Here is a 15523-nt window from a genome sequence, read left to right on the forward strand (position 1 = left end):
TGTTGATGCACATGTTGCATATGTGTTTTTGTAGGTCGTAACTGCCATTATATATAATATTTACGGTAATGCCCTAATAACACCCACATTATCAGAATTAATTAGTCCCCTCTTATCAATTGGCAAACGACAAGATTAATTATATAGTTGGCTTGTTGTGTGTGCGCAAAAACTTTCTTTGAGCTCGAACGTTGCCGGTATTGTTCTTTTCGGAATTCGAAGAGGGGGGAAAAACCGAGCGTTGAAGTAGACTAAGTGCAGTAGACTTTTGCTCCTTGCCTGTGTGGAGAATTTGTAATGATTACATAGGAATCTTATCTGTGCTGACGATGAGCTGTTTCTTTATTATCCCTTTCCAGCTGTTTCTCCTATGTAAATATACACCGTATGTTTCACGATGTATCGGGATGTGTAGCGCCTCTCCACGGGAAAAAAGTAGATTAAAGTAAAAAGATATATATGAAATTCAAATTTTAGATGCCGAATCAAAGTGAGTTTTTTTTAATTGCTTATAAACTGATAGCAGTATCCAGTAGCTGGGTATTTTGGGTGATAAGATTGGATAATCGAAAGAGAAGGCTTGTAGATATGTTTTTAGGGGGGGGGGGGGTATGGTGGTAGTACATGTATTATATCTCAAGGGTGGCTCGATTTATGTTTATTACTTTCGTAACTATTACGATAATCTCCTCCGTTAGTACATGTGGGGGTCGGTTTCGGTATTTGCATGATCTGCGTGTTGCTGACCAGGTTGTTGCATGCCTCCATTATAGAGTGCATCTATTACATCATGCACAAGTGCTCTGGTGTTTGTCTCCGACGAAATCTCCTCTCGAGTCCATTATCCTAAGCGCCCTTTGTCTGGTAGAATATGCTTGTATTTTCGAGGGGAAAAATGAAAAACTTTGCACACACTTGCGGGGCTCTCGCGAGAACGAGGGGCATCTATAATTCAGTGTCTGTCGAAATATATTAATATCGATATCAATTATGGTTTGTCTCGAGAGGGACGCATTACAAACCTGCTTTGGTGATAAAACAACAAAACTGAATAAGATGATATATCGACCGCATTAACTAACCTAATGAAGAGTTTTCCGCTGAAGTCTCGCGAGATCCCCAAAGCATGCGGCGCGATGATAATTGAAAAATGGAAAACGTTTATGCTGTAAAAAGAGAGATTTTCTGCAGCGAATATAAATTGAATTTTTGTGTTCAGTGTTTGGTTGACAGAAATCGAGAATTATCTTGGAGGGAGAATACTAAAGACTGTTGAATGTAAGCGGTTGGACTGATATCAATTCACAAATGGGTTCTACAGTCGAATTAGAATTGGAAACGGATCGAATAAGATTTTAATGAAGTAAATTAAATTCATCGTAGTGGCGTACCTAGTGTTGTATTTTGAATGTTTATTCAGATAATGACACGTTATGAATACATTAAAAACACCCTGTAAATGATCACATGATTTAAAACTACAATATTAAGCTAATGCATAAAACTAGACATTTGTAAGTTAAGATAAATATAGACTACCAACATTACATAAAGCCATATTTTACCCGAGGGTAACCCGTGAAAGCCTTCATTGGCTTATTTCCAATGGAGTCCCCATGCATTTTATTTACCAAAACTTAAATTTTAGAATATAATTTTAGTAAAACTTTCAAAATTGAAGAAAGTAGGACAGAGTATATATAATAAACACGATAAACAACTAATGGTTTGAAACATCAGCTATAGATTTCGACAGCCAGTGCTTTGATTTTTTTTTTTACTTCCTTTTTAAATTGAAACTTGCTATGGATGGGTTTTATTTCACCAGGATTGAGGAAGTGTCTTACTGAGAGTTTTAATCCTTAATACATGCACCATTGTAATAATAGAAGGCGTCTGACTCAGAATTTTGCAACTCTTGGACACCCCCCCCCCCTTCCTCCGAAAAAACCCCCCAACAACTTAGTTTACTAGATCTGGTTGTTTTTGTGGAATTTTGTGAACGATTGACTAAAAGATGAAAAGGACAATTAAAATATTAGAACATGATTGAGACGAGGTTGAGAAACTCTTACAAACATGCAAAAATCCACCTTTTCAAACTCTAGAAAAGGAACTTTTTCCCTTGGATGGCTATTGAGAACATAATTACTTGTAGCATGTTTTTCGTCAAGCCTTCAAATCAATAAGAGCAAGCATAGTCAAAATGGCTCTGAATTGGGGTTTTCTCGGTAAAAAAAAAGATTGTATTTTAATAGAAATTTGAGTGGTTGATTTGTCTTCTTAGAGTAGATTGTCTAAAACCACGCCCGGGAATAAAATTCTATGGATTTCACACCTACAGCACTGATTTCTTTGCATAGAATACGGTGGCCAACACTATCAAAAGCTGTTTTGTAGATCAGTTAAAATCATTCCCGTATAAAGCCTTGTCTTTTACATGTATGTATATGACAACTATCTGTAGAAAGCTTCTGATTGTATCTAGATATAACAGTCCTTTCAAAATTATTCGAATTGAAACAAAATCGAGAGATGCTGTTAATTTGCTGATTTAAAAAATGCAATTGAACTACAGATTATGATTCTGACAGACTCGGTCAACTAATTCCATGAAATTATGGATGTTCCCTTAAAATATCGTTTATTATTATCTCTTTGTTATGCATAATTTTACATGTTTTACTATATTTGTACTATGCCTGCCGGGGCCCTTGAATGGCAATCAATCATCCGTATCTGTATAATATTCAGTTCGAACTTGTGGTAAAAATAAAATAACACCACCACTACGGCTTGTTGACTTAGTACTAACTAAAAGTAGTCATGTATTCTGGTGTCATATTTTTCCAGAACCTTAAAAGAAAGCACAAGTGTTCTACATATCAAGTACATGTAATCACGGGCATCCATTTAAGAACACTAAATATCAACAGTAGGAGTCTTGACTTACTTTTACATTCAAAATAATGCTGATGGGTATATATCTTATATTTATACGGTATGGTAATAGGAGGGCCAAATGTTGTTATTAAGTTTTAAGAGGAAATATTGATTTATGTTAAAATATTAATTTATATTCTTTTCCCGGTTTGCAGCAGTAGTTACGAGAATCATATGTGCACGATATATGGTAAAATGTTCAGGTGATGCGTATGAATTTTGTAAACACTCAAATGTTTGAATTTTAGAGACTGATTTATTTCTCTGGAATAGAGCGGTATATTTATTCATCTCAATTCTTAAACAGAGCGTTAAAATGTCCAAAATGTATATGCTCAAGCAAACATGTAATTTTAATTATTCGTGAAACAAAATTATTCAAACAATTACATGGTCACATGGACGTGAAGAAAGTGGAAATGATCAACAACACGAAATGTGTTAAGATCATTGCTAAGGTTTGAATTTCCCGCGATAAGGGCTGACGCAGTCGAACCCGATCGTTTATTTCTAGAAAACATGAAATGTGATCTGCTTTACATGATCATGGGATGATGCATAGTTTTATATTTTGAGAATTACATGAATAGTGGCGTCATTGATTTACGGACGCGCACTATAAATAGGATTTTATAGATGTTAATCTTGTCAATAATGTTTTAGTTAAGTTGATCAATGTATATGTCTACAGGAATTATGGGATCAACAATATCCATACAATATAACAGCTTCTCCATAGCATGGTGGTATAGTAATCTAGAAATCTACCAACTTAAGTTCCGTAAATCACTAATGCAGTTTTCATGTTCAATTTTATTCGGGAGAAGTTTATGATCGCAAGCAGGATACTGATGTGTACAGCGCGTGCAATTTCCAGGTATTCCAAATTTTTAAACAGGCGAACAAACCCACTTGGAAATTGCTTTTAAATGTTGAGTCATTCAAATGTGAAGTTTTGAGAAAGAAAAAAAAAGCTGTTTTACCCAAAACACAAAAGAAAACTGAAACGTATATGTGTAACAATAATGTTTTTTCTGTATGGATGGGTGGATTTTTAAGTACGCAATTAAAATAAGTGCAGGTATTTAACTTCAATGTGGTAAGGAAGCATTTACCTGTGATGTAGACATTGCGAGAAAACTGGATTTTGTATCTGAAATCTGGTGTACGGTATAACACGGCGGGTATAAACCTCACGACATTCACGTATATCTAAGGACTCAAAAAACTGAAGTGTTTCTAAGTTGATTTCAAATTTTGATGACTGTACGTAATTTGAGTGCATTTTCTTGGGTTTTTAGATTGATGGCGAACTATCATGAGGAAATCGAAAGAGAAAATCTTAAAGTGAGGTGTTACCTTCTGTCAGTCAATTGATATGGTGGTGTGGCCAGTAATTTTGCGTAAGTTTGTTACTTTTTATGAAATTGAATTGACGAAATAGACTATATCCTGAATATTTTAGATTTCTAGGGTATCTTATATGCATCACATGAATTCGTATGATATGAATTCGTATGATATGAATTCGTATGACATGAATTCGTATGAGCTTGTTCTGATATGATTTGTCTTGTATGTCTAATTGTCTATCAAAATTTCCGACGACGAACCGAATAATTTCTGTTGTTGGGTCAGATAGACACAGAGTCTCATTTTATTATCTTAGTCAGTGCATTAGGTATCACACCGGTAATTGTCCAATCAAAATGAACTTAGATATTTAAAGAAATATTTTTTCCTTGCGCGATTTTTCTCATTTCCTCTTCTTCTTTTCTCTTAATTTTTGCACTCCTGATTAGGAAATTTTGTGCAATTTGTAGAAATAACCAAGTGTATACAAAGGAACTATTTGCTGTTAGTAGCTGAGGCCACTTTCTGAGGTGTACTCCGGCTGTTTACACACATGTGAAAAACACGTGGATTTGAGGGTAGTCTTGTTTGCGGGTAATTTATTTTCGAAAATGCCGCGTAGGGTGGTGTTTTTCTGGTGTCGGCAGACGAGATAGATAACATAGAACGTTTCTGGCTGCGTTATTCGGCATCAATTCTGTAAACTGATTTTTAATGAATTTTTTTCCTCTATAGTAATATATAGTGAAAATAATTACCGGTGTGATACCATTAGACAGGTGCTTGTTAACATGACTTCCGGTAACTCCTTCCTGTTTATTTTTTGAATATTCAATGCCTTGGGAATTTTGGCGTATATTGTATGGTTTTTTTTTAAAAACAAAATTTTAACAGTGTTTATATTACATTGCATTAAAGAAATCCCACATAAAAACTTTTTCTTTTGGAAATGTCGAATCACCGTCTTTTATGATCAGTGTATGATAGGTATCCTGTCACATGGTACCCGGGATCCTGTCACATGTACATTGCCAAATTGTACCCGGTATTCTTTGACATGGTACTTGAGAGTCGATCTTCTGTCACGAGATACTCGGGAGATCCTGCGAAATTGTATCTGGGATCATGTCACGTGGTATCCGGGATTCTATCGCTTGGTACCCGGGATCCTGTCACATGTTACTCGGGATCCTGTCACATGTTACTCGGGATCCTGTCACATGGCACTCGGGGTCCTGTCACATGGTACTCGGAAATTTGTCACTTGATACCCGGGATCCATAATCTTGATTATATACAAATTTTATAGATTTTTGAAGAAAGTTTTGTTGAATATTATTAGTGGGTACTGGTAAGATTATACTACAAAGGCACTTCTTCCATATTACCAGATAATCGATAGACAATTGTTACCATTCCAGGAGAAACAATGCTGTCTGGTATTGAAAAAAAAGTTTGATGGAAAGTGTACTGCGAGGCTCTGTAATCAAACACGCGAATTGATCTTCAATCTTCCACACTCACAACCGCAATTTGCAAATTTCTAGTTTCATGATAATTATGCGCATTATGAAAATTATTTTTAACAATTTATTGAACTTATGAATTTAAAGAATCCATTTCGATTGACGCTACACGTTTGTTGCTCAGGGAAACTGGATTTAGTTCAGACATTTACTACTTTTGATAATCTCTTATTCCTTATAAGAAAACGAGAAACCAAAGTCAAAAATACTGATTGTAACATTGATGGTAGATAAATTTCTGACATCAACTACGTTCATGAATACATGATATACGACAGTGTAGATATCTGTGTAAATTAATGTTGTATAATATAGATAAAGGGACGAAATTTGTTATGCATTTTTATGTATCCCAAAAATATAATCTTAAATGATTTACTGCTAGCTCTGGAATGGGGTGTCGGTAACGAGGAAAGCCTATTTTGATAACGAAGAGTGAGAAGAATTCTGAGTGTACAGGATTTCTAGGCTCCCACTGATTGCTTGACATTCTATAGCGGGTTATCTAACAACTGTTATGCAATTTGTGTATCAAGGTCCAAAGAAGATCCACGTTATCAAATTCAAATCTTTTAAAATCAGGCACGTGTGTTCATGACAGTTTATCCGCACCTGTTCAGCTGGGAAAAGAAATCTCTCTCTCTCTCTCTCTCTCTCTCTCTCTCTCTCTCTCTCTCTCATACACACATCTGCCTCATACAGTACTTTTCATATTTTCGACACAATTTCTAAACAACAAATGTAATTTCAACGGAATACATCACCTCTCGCTTCTCACAGTTCTCAACTAGACGAGGACGAGTCATATAAGGAAATATGGGGGGGGGGGCATTTTGTGGGGGTATCTTTTGAAATGTTTGATCTCTAGATCTGGGCATCAGATAACTGAGTGTAAAGGAAATTGGTCTTTAACATAAGGGACTTGTAAATTGGCTATATATGATGTTCAAAAGTTGAAATATATTAGCTCTCCCTATATAACTCTATACAAATTTTCACCACTCATTTGGACTTTAAATTTGAGAAATCATGGAAATAAATTACACTCCATACGTTAAATTGAATTCATTTACAAAAATCGTTTTCATCATTTTTGGAAGGAAAAAAGTTTGTAGCAAGTGTCGTTGCGGAAGCTTTGTGGTTGATTTCCTAAAGGTTTCAAATACACGTACATTCCTGTATTCTTATTTTGGCCCGGTCCTGACCCCCCCCCCCCTCCCCCCCCCCCCCCCCCCGCCCTAGTCACAAGCACCCACCGTTGGGGTGTGATGGGTTGAATAAACTCCACACACTGCATAATGAGGCTTGCATTGCATATTGTAGCTGCAAAATTGTAGCTCTCTGAGAAAATAACGGGACGGACCAGAGAGCTACAGATCCACCCCTTATAAAAACCTTCGATTTACGGCGCACAAAAACTGCTCACGGTTGAGGCCTTATATTGCTCTATGCTTCCATCGCAGTCTCATAAATTTATATTAGAAAATTCCTAACATATTTTCATACTACACTTATGTGGTAACATACCTTCGAATATTCATTAAAGTCCCATGCAACCCGAAAACTCACAGCTTTTAATTATTTCGTTTGTTGACGTAACCATTTAACACACCTTTAAATATTCATTAAAGCCCCACCGACTCGAAAACTCGCAGCTTCAAATTATTTCATTTGTTGACGTAGCCATGTTAGGTAGCCAGTCAATTCGAACCCTGTTGCTATTGGTATCCATTCATAATCTTCGTTACAAGTTATATATTCGGTCTTTTTTTTATTATAAACATGAATAATTAATAGAAATAATAAAAAATATATAGCTTATCTAATGGTATAATAAGCTCTTGATTATTGAAAAACTACAAAAGCCTAGTTCCCTTACGCTCGTGTGGCAGGGATGGGGACCTGTCAGACCAGACTAATGGAAATGAGTTTACCTATTTCAATAATTATTAGTTAACCGAACTGGAATGATTTATTATGTAGAATATTTAACTAATAATATCTGTTGGGATACTAGTACACATCTAGACATTATTGTGGAAATATGGAAATGAACCGGAATTCAAATTGACTGGAGCCAGCTACCTAACATGAAAGCAATCTCTACCCAGAGTTGTCGTTCCTTGCTCTCAAGTGTAAGGAACGATAACTCTGGGTAGAGATTGCATTGAAAGCTGCAAGTTTTCGGGTTGCATAGGACTTTAATGAATGTTTGAAGGTATGTTTGGACACAAGTATTGTAGGCTAGGAAATGTTGGATTGGAGCATGTAATGTAGGTGCACAATTATAAAATATAGATACGTGTGCATTACCCTGTGTTGAGTTTCGGGATTCGGTGAAGGCGTCAGTCCAAATATTCAGCCGAGCCGAATCTCAACCGAGATTACATATACACACCTAGAGATTGAAAAAAGAAATAGAGTGCTAATGCACGTTATTTAATTTTTTACGTCCACCATGTTGTGCTTTTAGCAATTTTGATTTTTCAAATACAAGCGCAACCATTCAATGCTCATAGGTACATTAGGTGGCAGGGGACAGTTTCTTTGGTTTTGAAATATGTGGATAGGGGGTATACACCAAAGTCAGATAATGACAGACTAATGAAAAATCATGTTTCCCTTTTATGTCAATACTTGTATTTCATATTAGTGTAGTTAATAAATTATGACCCTAAATTACATGTCATCTATAAATACTGGTGCTGGTGCACAAAACATGCTCTGAGCAGGTTCCCCTATTTTGCTTTGATTTTCACTCATTTGGGCTAATCCGCACCACCCCCACACCATCACAGTACCAAACATTGGGATTTAGACACCGTGCACAATCAAGAACCCTATCTGCCCTTCTCAAAAATCTACCTCTCATATGGGGCCATCCACCTTCCCTCACAGTTACAGACCTTTTGCTGGACCCTGCATGTTTTCACCGGAATTTCTTCAGCAACTGACCACGTGTCATAGTTTCGTATTTGCACCCATCTATATGCTAGGAATCATGGTGACACCTACATGTTGTATATCAACATTTTTATTAAGCACTCAGCTACATTTGACATGCATCTTAAAATTATTGTATACATTTTTACACATGTAATATCACTTCAAATATGGGGCATTTCCATTTTTTGAAAAAGGCATTTCCATTTTTTGAAAAAGGTGACCGGGCCTATAGTGCGAAACTGTCCCTGCTACCTTATTTCGATTGAATATTAACAACTTGTACATTGATTTGGTTTTCAACATTACCGCGGATTCCGTAATGTAAACACACTTGATGGATAAGGATGCTCGCAAACCAGCAGACGGGTTGAGATTATTTGGATATCTTTATTTTAAGTCATTAAACATTGATGGTTTTCAAGTTAGTTAATAGATTTCATGAAATAGTCCCTGCACTATGATTCATACGCCATGATGAAGTGATTAGGCCACGTGTTGTGTCTGTGGTGTCATGTTTCGCACTATCTCATTTTGTTTGACAGACACAACAGTGATGATGTTGTTTTGGTTGATGAGTGTCACGTGCTCAGGGACATGCCCCGAGAATAATGCGCTCAAGGAGGCGCTCACGTGCCTCCACAACCTGACGGATGGGGAGAATACGAAGATGACGATCAGCCCTTCGGATATCTACCGGACCAAGCAATTCTGCGAGTATGTGTAGCAATGATTGCAGAACTATTAATTATTATTTTTAAAGAAAACTGGTCCATTCCATTTTTTTTTTCAGGGAGCGATGAAATAAAATAAAGAGTTACATTTTAGGCAGTATGTATACTGTTTTTAATAATCAATGTTTTAATAATTGGTAAAATTTATGAAATACAGGTTCTCTTTTCAAAGTGTTTAGTTTACGAAAGGGGAGATATTAAACATCAAAAACCTACAATTACTTCAATTTCTCATTAATTAGATACGTGTTTCATTTTCATTTCAGAAATGGAAACTTTAGAGACTCGGTGAATTGTTTACGAAATCTTCACCAGTCGTGTAAGGACCCAGTCAAGTTGGAAATGCTAAAGAAATACGCCGACCCGAACGCCTGGCAAGCTGGGTTCGATAGACTGTGTCATAGTATGTCCCGTAAGTACCCGTAAAACGAACACACACACTGCCCGCGCCCGCTAATCCACCCATCTGCCACTTGTGTATCAGACACTTTAGATTTTGGGGGAAAATCAATTTCAATTGAAACACGACGACAAGATCATGTCGGCGTGTGGTCATCGGAGGTCTCGTTCCTGTCAGCAGTAATACAGTGGATCTCTCTTCACGGAATGGGCGTGGAATAAAGATGTGAATGTTTACGTCAATATTAATAGAATCCTTCATTAATACGAGTGTGCGGTCAGGGAATTCCACTGAGGGGACGAGATTCGCAGTCTAGGACGAGGCTTTGCCGAGTCATAAACAGCGAATCTTGTTCCAGATATATAACAGTACCAGTGTAGTTTCATGTACCGAGTACTAGTTTTCAACATGCAGTCATGTGACATTTGTCTTTTATATTCACCAACCGTTGTCTGATATCTCTTCTATTTCACATATTCACCGGAGGGTGATATCAGATTTACGTATTAAACTGTGACGTAATGATACACCTATATCGTGTACACAGCAGTGTTCTGACGTCAATATGATTAAACATGTATCTGTTAACATATTCACAGGATTGCAATATCGGCATAATCATGTTATTTGATTCGCACATCTTTAATATACTGTTTATTCCGTAATTTAAGAGATCCCCACCACCACCCTACAAGGTTGTTTTAATTTCAAACATTTGCATAATCCTATAGTAATTCAACGGAATAAACCAAATTTAAAGAGCAAATAACTCTTACACTTTCTCGCGAATCAAATAACATGATAATGCCCAATATCTATTCTCAGTAAACCTCGCTGTGCTGATATCTGTTTTGAGTATTAATCAGTAGTGCTTGCTATTAATTTCAGTATCAATTAAGTTTGATATACATGTATATTTGAATATTGATCTGAAGCTTGGTAATTTATTTCAGTTTATATCAGCAGTGCAGACTGCATCACAAAGCAGAATTCAGAGATTCAAAGCTGCATTGATAGAAAGCAAGATATAGAGATTTCAAATGGGGCTGATGTTTCCTACAACTTCAATGAGGATGAGGAAAAATATGTTAAAAGTATCTGTAGGTAAGTATGGAAATCAGATCTTTGATCCGCCTCCGAATCTGAAAATGATTCGGGAAGGCCGGGGATTCAAAATGATATTTTTTTTTTGCAAAGATAGAACAATGATCAACATCACTACCTTAAGCATAACACGCACTTGTCCATACCCATATTACACGGGCATGCGCAGTACTCACACAGCACTCCGTGTGTTGGACATGTGATATACTCAAGGCGCGACCGAGGTGAGGATCAATTTGTCAAACATACATTTTCAGCATTGATAGTTGCGTGGGTTACAGTAAATTTACCTTAAATAATGCTGCAGGAAACTATGAATATTTCGTTGAAGTTTTCATGGAGATGCGTGTCTAATTCCATCAAATGTATCGGAATAAAAAGCAAGAACAGAATCCAGTTGGAACCAAATGCAGATATTTGATCTTGTGTATTTATGAGCATTATTTTTATACCGGAAAATAGGGAGAAATTTATCACATTTCCCAGTTATGCGTCTGTGGATTAATGGCAACTGATATAAACCCCAGCTATCGCTAAAATACGTGGCAGGCTCCATTAAACTTCTAGAGTGGTGTTCGATAGGGGGATCCTATATCCGTCCTCTGTATAAATTATGTCATTAATGCTGCAATACGGGTGTTATTTGTTTCCAATTTATCGATCAACCAAGCAAATAAATGTTAATAACCTCCTGGTTTTTTTCAGAAAATCTTGGACGATGCAACGTGTTGTTGAGTGCAAGAGACGCGTCATTAGAATTTTTAATCTTTTTCTGACAATAATAAGATCATGATAAAACTAGTTAGAATAAATGTGTTTATTACATCCTTCGCAAAAGAGTTGCAAAGGGATTTCAGTAATGTATCGTTTCGTTCTTTCCGTGGTACGTTTGTAGAGATTAATATTCGCTGGTTCTTATATGATCTAGAGAAAAGGATATCATATATAAAGCCACTTCTCTTCTGATACATGTACAGTGTATGTATTTGAAAACTTGCAGGAATGGTACCGTTTTCCGTTTTATCTTACCTGACTCACAAGCTCAATTTCTGTGGGTTTGGTTTTATCATCGATCTCTTTGTCGTCGTCGTTCACTGTTCACACTCTCCAACACCACTTTGCCAAATTTGGTGCAATTTTAAAAATTGATGGAGATGTTTCAACTTCGTTCTAATCAACTCATGCCTACATGTACATCTAATGGGAATTTGTAAATGTTTACAAAAGAAGACTTCTTTATCAAATAAAGTCAAAACTTGCAAGAAAGTTCTGTTCAGATAAATTTTTTTCAAACCTTGACCTCCAGAGCCACAATCAGGATCTGGAATATTCCGGAATTCAAAAATCTTTTTTTTTTTTTCAAAATCGCACTATGTTGATGCAATTGTAATAATCCCGCGTGTAACGTCATGAGACCAACATCGCAGCAGCTAGCCTAGCAATTAGGCTAGATATCTAAAGAACGCCCTGTGTTGATTAACGCTTGCTAGGCCAGCCAAATGTTCGTTCTACTTCAGGGGGGCATGGACTGTGACGATGTACGCCTACACACTTCTTGAAGCCCGTTAGAGCTTCGTTAAAAGCATGCTGGGGTGAAGCGTTGCTGTCCATACCCTCATGTACTTTTTTCAAAAATGAAAATTTATTGTTTACATGTATATTTACATTTTACTTTCATTTATGTTGGAATTCTCTGCCGTTAAGATAGTACCGTATTTATCAAAATTCATACACACATTGTTTACATTCACGAGGAAACGGCAATATTTCAAAAAACACTGGGAATGTAACATGTAGACCAAGCTTATTTTTCGATTGACCAAGTTGTACTTGCATTACATTTTAAGAGTTTTTGATTTCAGCTGTGTAGTTGTAAGGGAAAACAAAATGCACGTTATGATGTACATAACAGCTCAACAAAGACTGTATATCGTTGCTATGAGATGAGAACGGGCCCGTCTATGTAGAATGTTATAAAATCTCTAAATATTTTCTTCTGTTTTCTTCTTAGGTTATTCCAAGTTTCCAACCACTGCTTCAGCACACAGATTGGAAATAAATGTGGCGTGGACATCAAAGCCGTGTTAACGGACTTCAATAGTGGTCTCACGCCACCTATATGTAGGGACTACAGCTTCGCCTCCCCAAGTGCTGCAAGGACCAATTTCTCCATTAATATGTCCGCATTATGTGTGTGTTTTGTATACATTCTTGCTTGGATGACGTCATTATGATTTGATTGATTGATTTGGCTGTGTGCTTGGATAACATTCCAAATAGGATTTCAACATTGTGGAAAAATAATACAGATTCCGGTGTATACAACTGATTTTATGGACTTCGTTTGTCTCGAAGAGGTAATAGCGAAAGAAAGATAACTCGTGCCACGCTTCTTAAAATTTCCTGTGTGCTATCGAAATCTGTGTGCGCGTTCGGAACATGTAACTGGGTATGAGACTGATGCGATGGATGAAAGGCTTTAAAAAAAACGTGTGAATGTTTCATTTCAACCATTTATACATGTATTTTTGTGTTTGTCCTGACGTAAAACACATTGATTGCGTAATTTTGCGTATTTGTGTAAAATGCCCCATGACACAAACGCCGCACCGGAGGATTTTACCTCCTGCCGTACAAAGTACACGAGTGATTGTAGAAGGTGTTTGTGCGTTGTCAAAGATCAACGTTTAACTGGATTTTTACATTGCCTTTTTTAAAAATATATTTCTTTTTAAATATATTCCTTTTCAGCTTTGTAAGAAGAAAGTTGTATAATTTTGAACCGTGCCAGGGCGTGGTTTTCATCTGTTGGTTTTATATAGTTTTATATTACATTATCAGTTACAAGTGCTCTTTGCTGGACAGTAGTGCTTGCGCCGTTTATTGTTTTGACAGATTTCTTGCTTTAACAAGAATATTTTGTACTGATTTTGAACATTTGCAAGTTTTAACCGTATTAAATTGTGAAGGTAACATGAAATACAATTTTAACGTATTTTAGAATCAGTGTGATTTTCACGTCCCACGAGGAGTCGTGTAGTATATTTTTGGATGGTGACAGCTTGGGGGGGGGGGGGGGGGGGTAACAATGCTTTTACCAAGGTTTAATGTAGAAGTACACGTTTTTTGCAATGCTTAACACCATAATTTATTCAAATGATTTCCTACATCGATTTAAGGTAACTCCATACTCGCAGTTTTATCTGATACAAGTTTGAAAAATGTATTTATTTCCATTCATTAGAGTTAAAACTAACAAATTATCAAATAAAATACATATGTCATCACACTTTTTAAGACAAGAGACGTACATAAATAGAATCATCTGTCACCGTCAGAAAATTGCAATTTTCCTTAAACAGCGTTATCAAAATTTCATACAAATTGGTTATGATGATATAGTAGCATTCATAACAATTTCATGAAAGTGTATCTTCACAAAAATATACAAAATGTCTATAAAAATAAAGGAAATATATCGCATAATAGACTTAATAAAGAAATCAATAGAAACAGAGTTATTGCCCTTGGATTCAATATCTTAAAACGTATCATTGATTATTCATCTATAATTTAGACTTTTAAAATAGTTTATCTTTAACAAGATTTTTTACAATAACTATCAGGAAAGATTCCAATAAAATTTATGTTCCTATCACCCATAAATGTAAATAAATCATTGATTTTGCAAAATCTAATGACATCACAGGAGGGTGGAATTACTTTAAATTGTAATGAGAACAGTGTTGAAAACATATTACATACTTTAAAATTGTGCATTTATAAATTGGTTGTTTTGTAAACGTGAAAACAGATAAAAGTTTGGAACCATGCATATCTTGCTCAGTATAATTAGTTGTTTCCTTATTTGAAATTTCTGTTTCAACCCACCATATGCGGGACTTGCAGCAATTATGTTTTTTTTTTTTTATTGTTTAAGTTCAAGTTTGTATCAGATTGATTATTCAGCATACCTTTTCGCCAATCTGATTAAAATCAGCTCCTCGATCCGCTCGACAAATCAAAAGAAATAAAGGAGCGGATCGAGGAGCTGATTTTAATCAGATTGGCCTTTTCGCATGTTTTGCAGTTAATTTTCATAATAATAACATTTTCTGTTTGTTCACTATACTTTAGTTATATTTTCTGCCTTTTATTTATATATTTATATCTGCGGGAAGATATGAAGAAATAAAATTACAAAACCAATATGATTTCGTTCTTTTATTCACTGGATAATATCTGCTGTTAAAAAATAGGAATCATGATCACATAAGAAAATTGATAGCATTATAGTATCTGGTATTTATTACTCAATATTTACATATACATGGGTCCCATGGACTTTACCGCTCTTCCATCTGCCGTTCAAGGTCCTACTGAGCGTCTAGGCAACACTATAACTGCCGGAAGTCGCTCATCTGCAATCCGGCACAAAACAAGTCGTACTGGACGCCCTCCCCCATACTACATACATGTACTAACCACCCCCCTCTGGTTTTCTTCGAAGGACGGAGGAA

General features: G+C 36.0%; 1 protein-coding gene across 7 annotated transcripts in view; it reads left to right on the forward strand.

Moving 5' to 3' along the window:
- Positions 1 to 15212, forward strand: part of LOC125657129 (uncharacterized) — a 56694-nt gene extending 41482 nt beyond the window's left edge. For 5 of the 7 annotated variants that reach the window (XM_056145558.1, XM_048887792.2, XM_048887796.2 and 2 more), the window contains 5 exons: positions 4245 to 4346; positions 9311 to 9482; positions 9766 to 9911; positions 10853 to 11003; positions 13015 to 15212. In XM_056145558.1, coding sequence (XP_056001533.1) covers positions 4322 to 4346; positions 9311 to 9482; positions 9766 to 9911; positions 10853 to 11003; positions 13015 to 13237 — 717 coding nt within the window. In that variant the 5' untranslated portion in view covers positions 4245 to 4321 and the 3' untranslated portion in view covers positions 13238 to 15212. Of the gene's footprint in view, positions 1 to 3966; positions 4128 to 4244; positions 4347 to 9310; positions 9483 to 9765; positions 9912 to 10852; positions 11004 to 13014 lie in introns of those variants that run through there. The other 2 variants (XM_056145557.1, XM_048887794.2) reach the window with 2 other exon arrangements.
- Positions 15213 to 15523: the final 311 nt, after the last annotated feature.

Source organism: Ostrea edulis, chromosome 7 (genome assembly GCF_947568905.1).
Source record: "Ostrea edulis chromosome 7, xbOstEdul1.1, whole genome shotgun sequence".
Taxonomy (NCBI): Eukaryota; Metazoa; Mollusca; class Bivalvia; order Ostreida; family Ostreidae; genus Ostrea; species Ostrea edulis.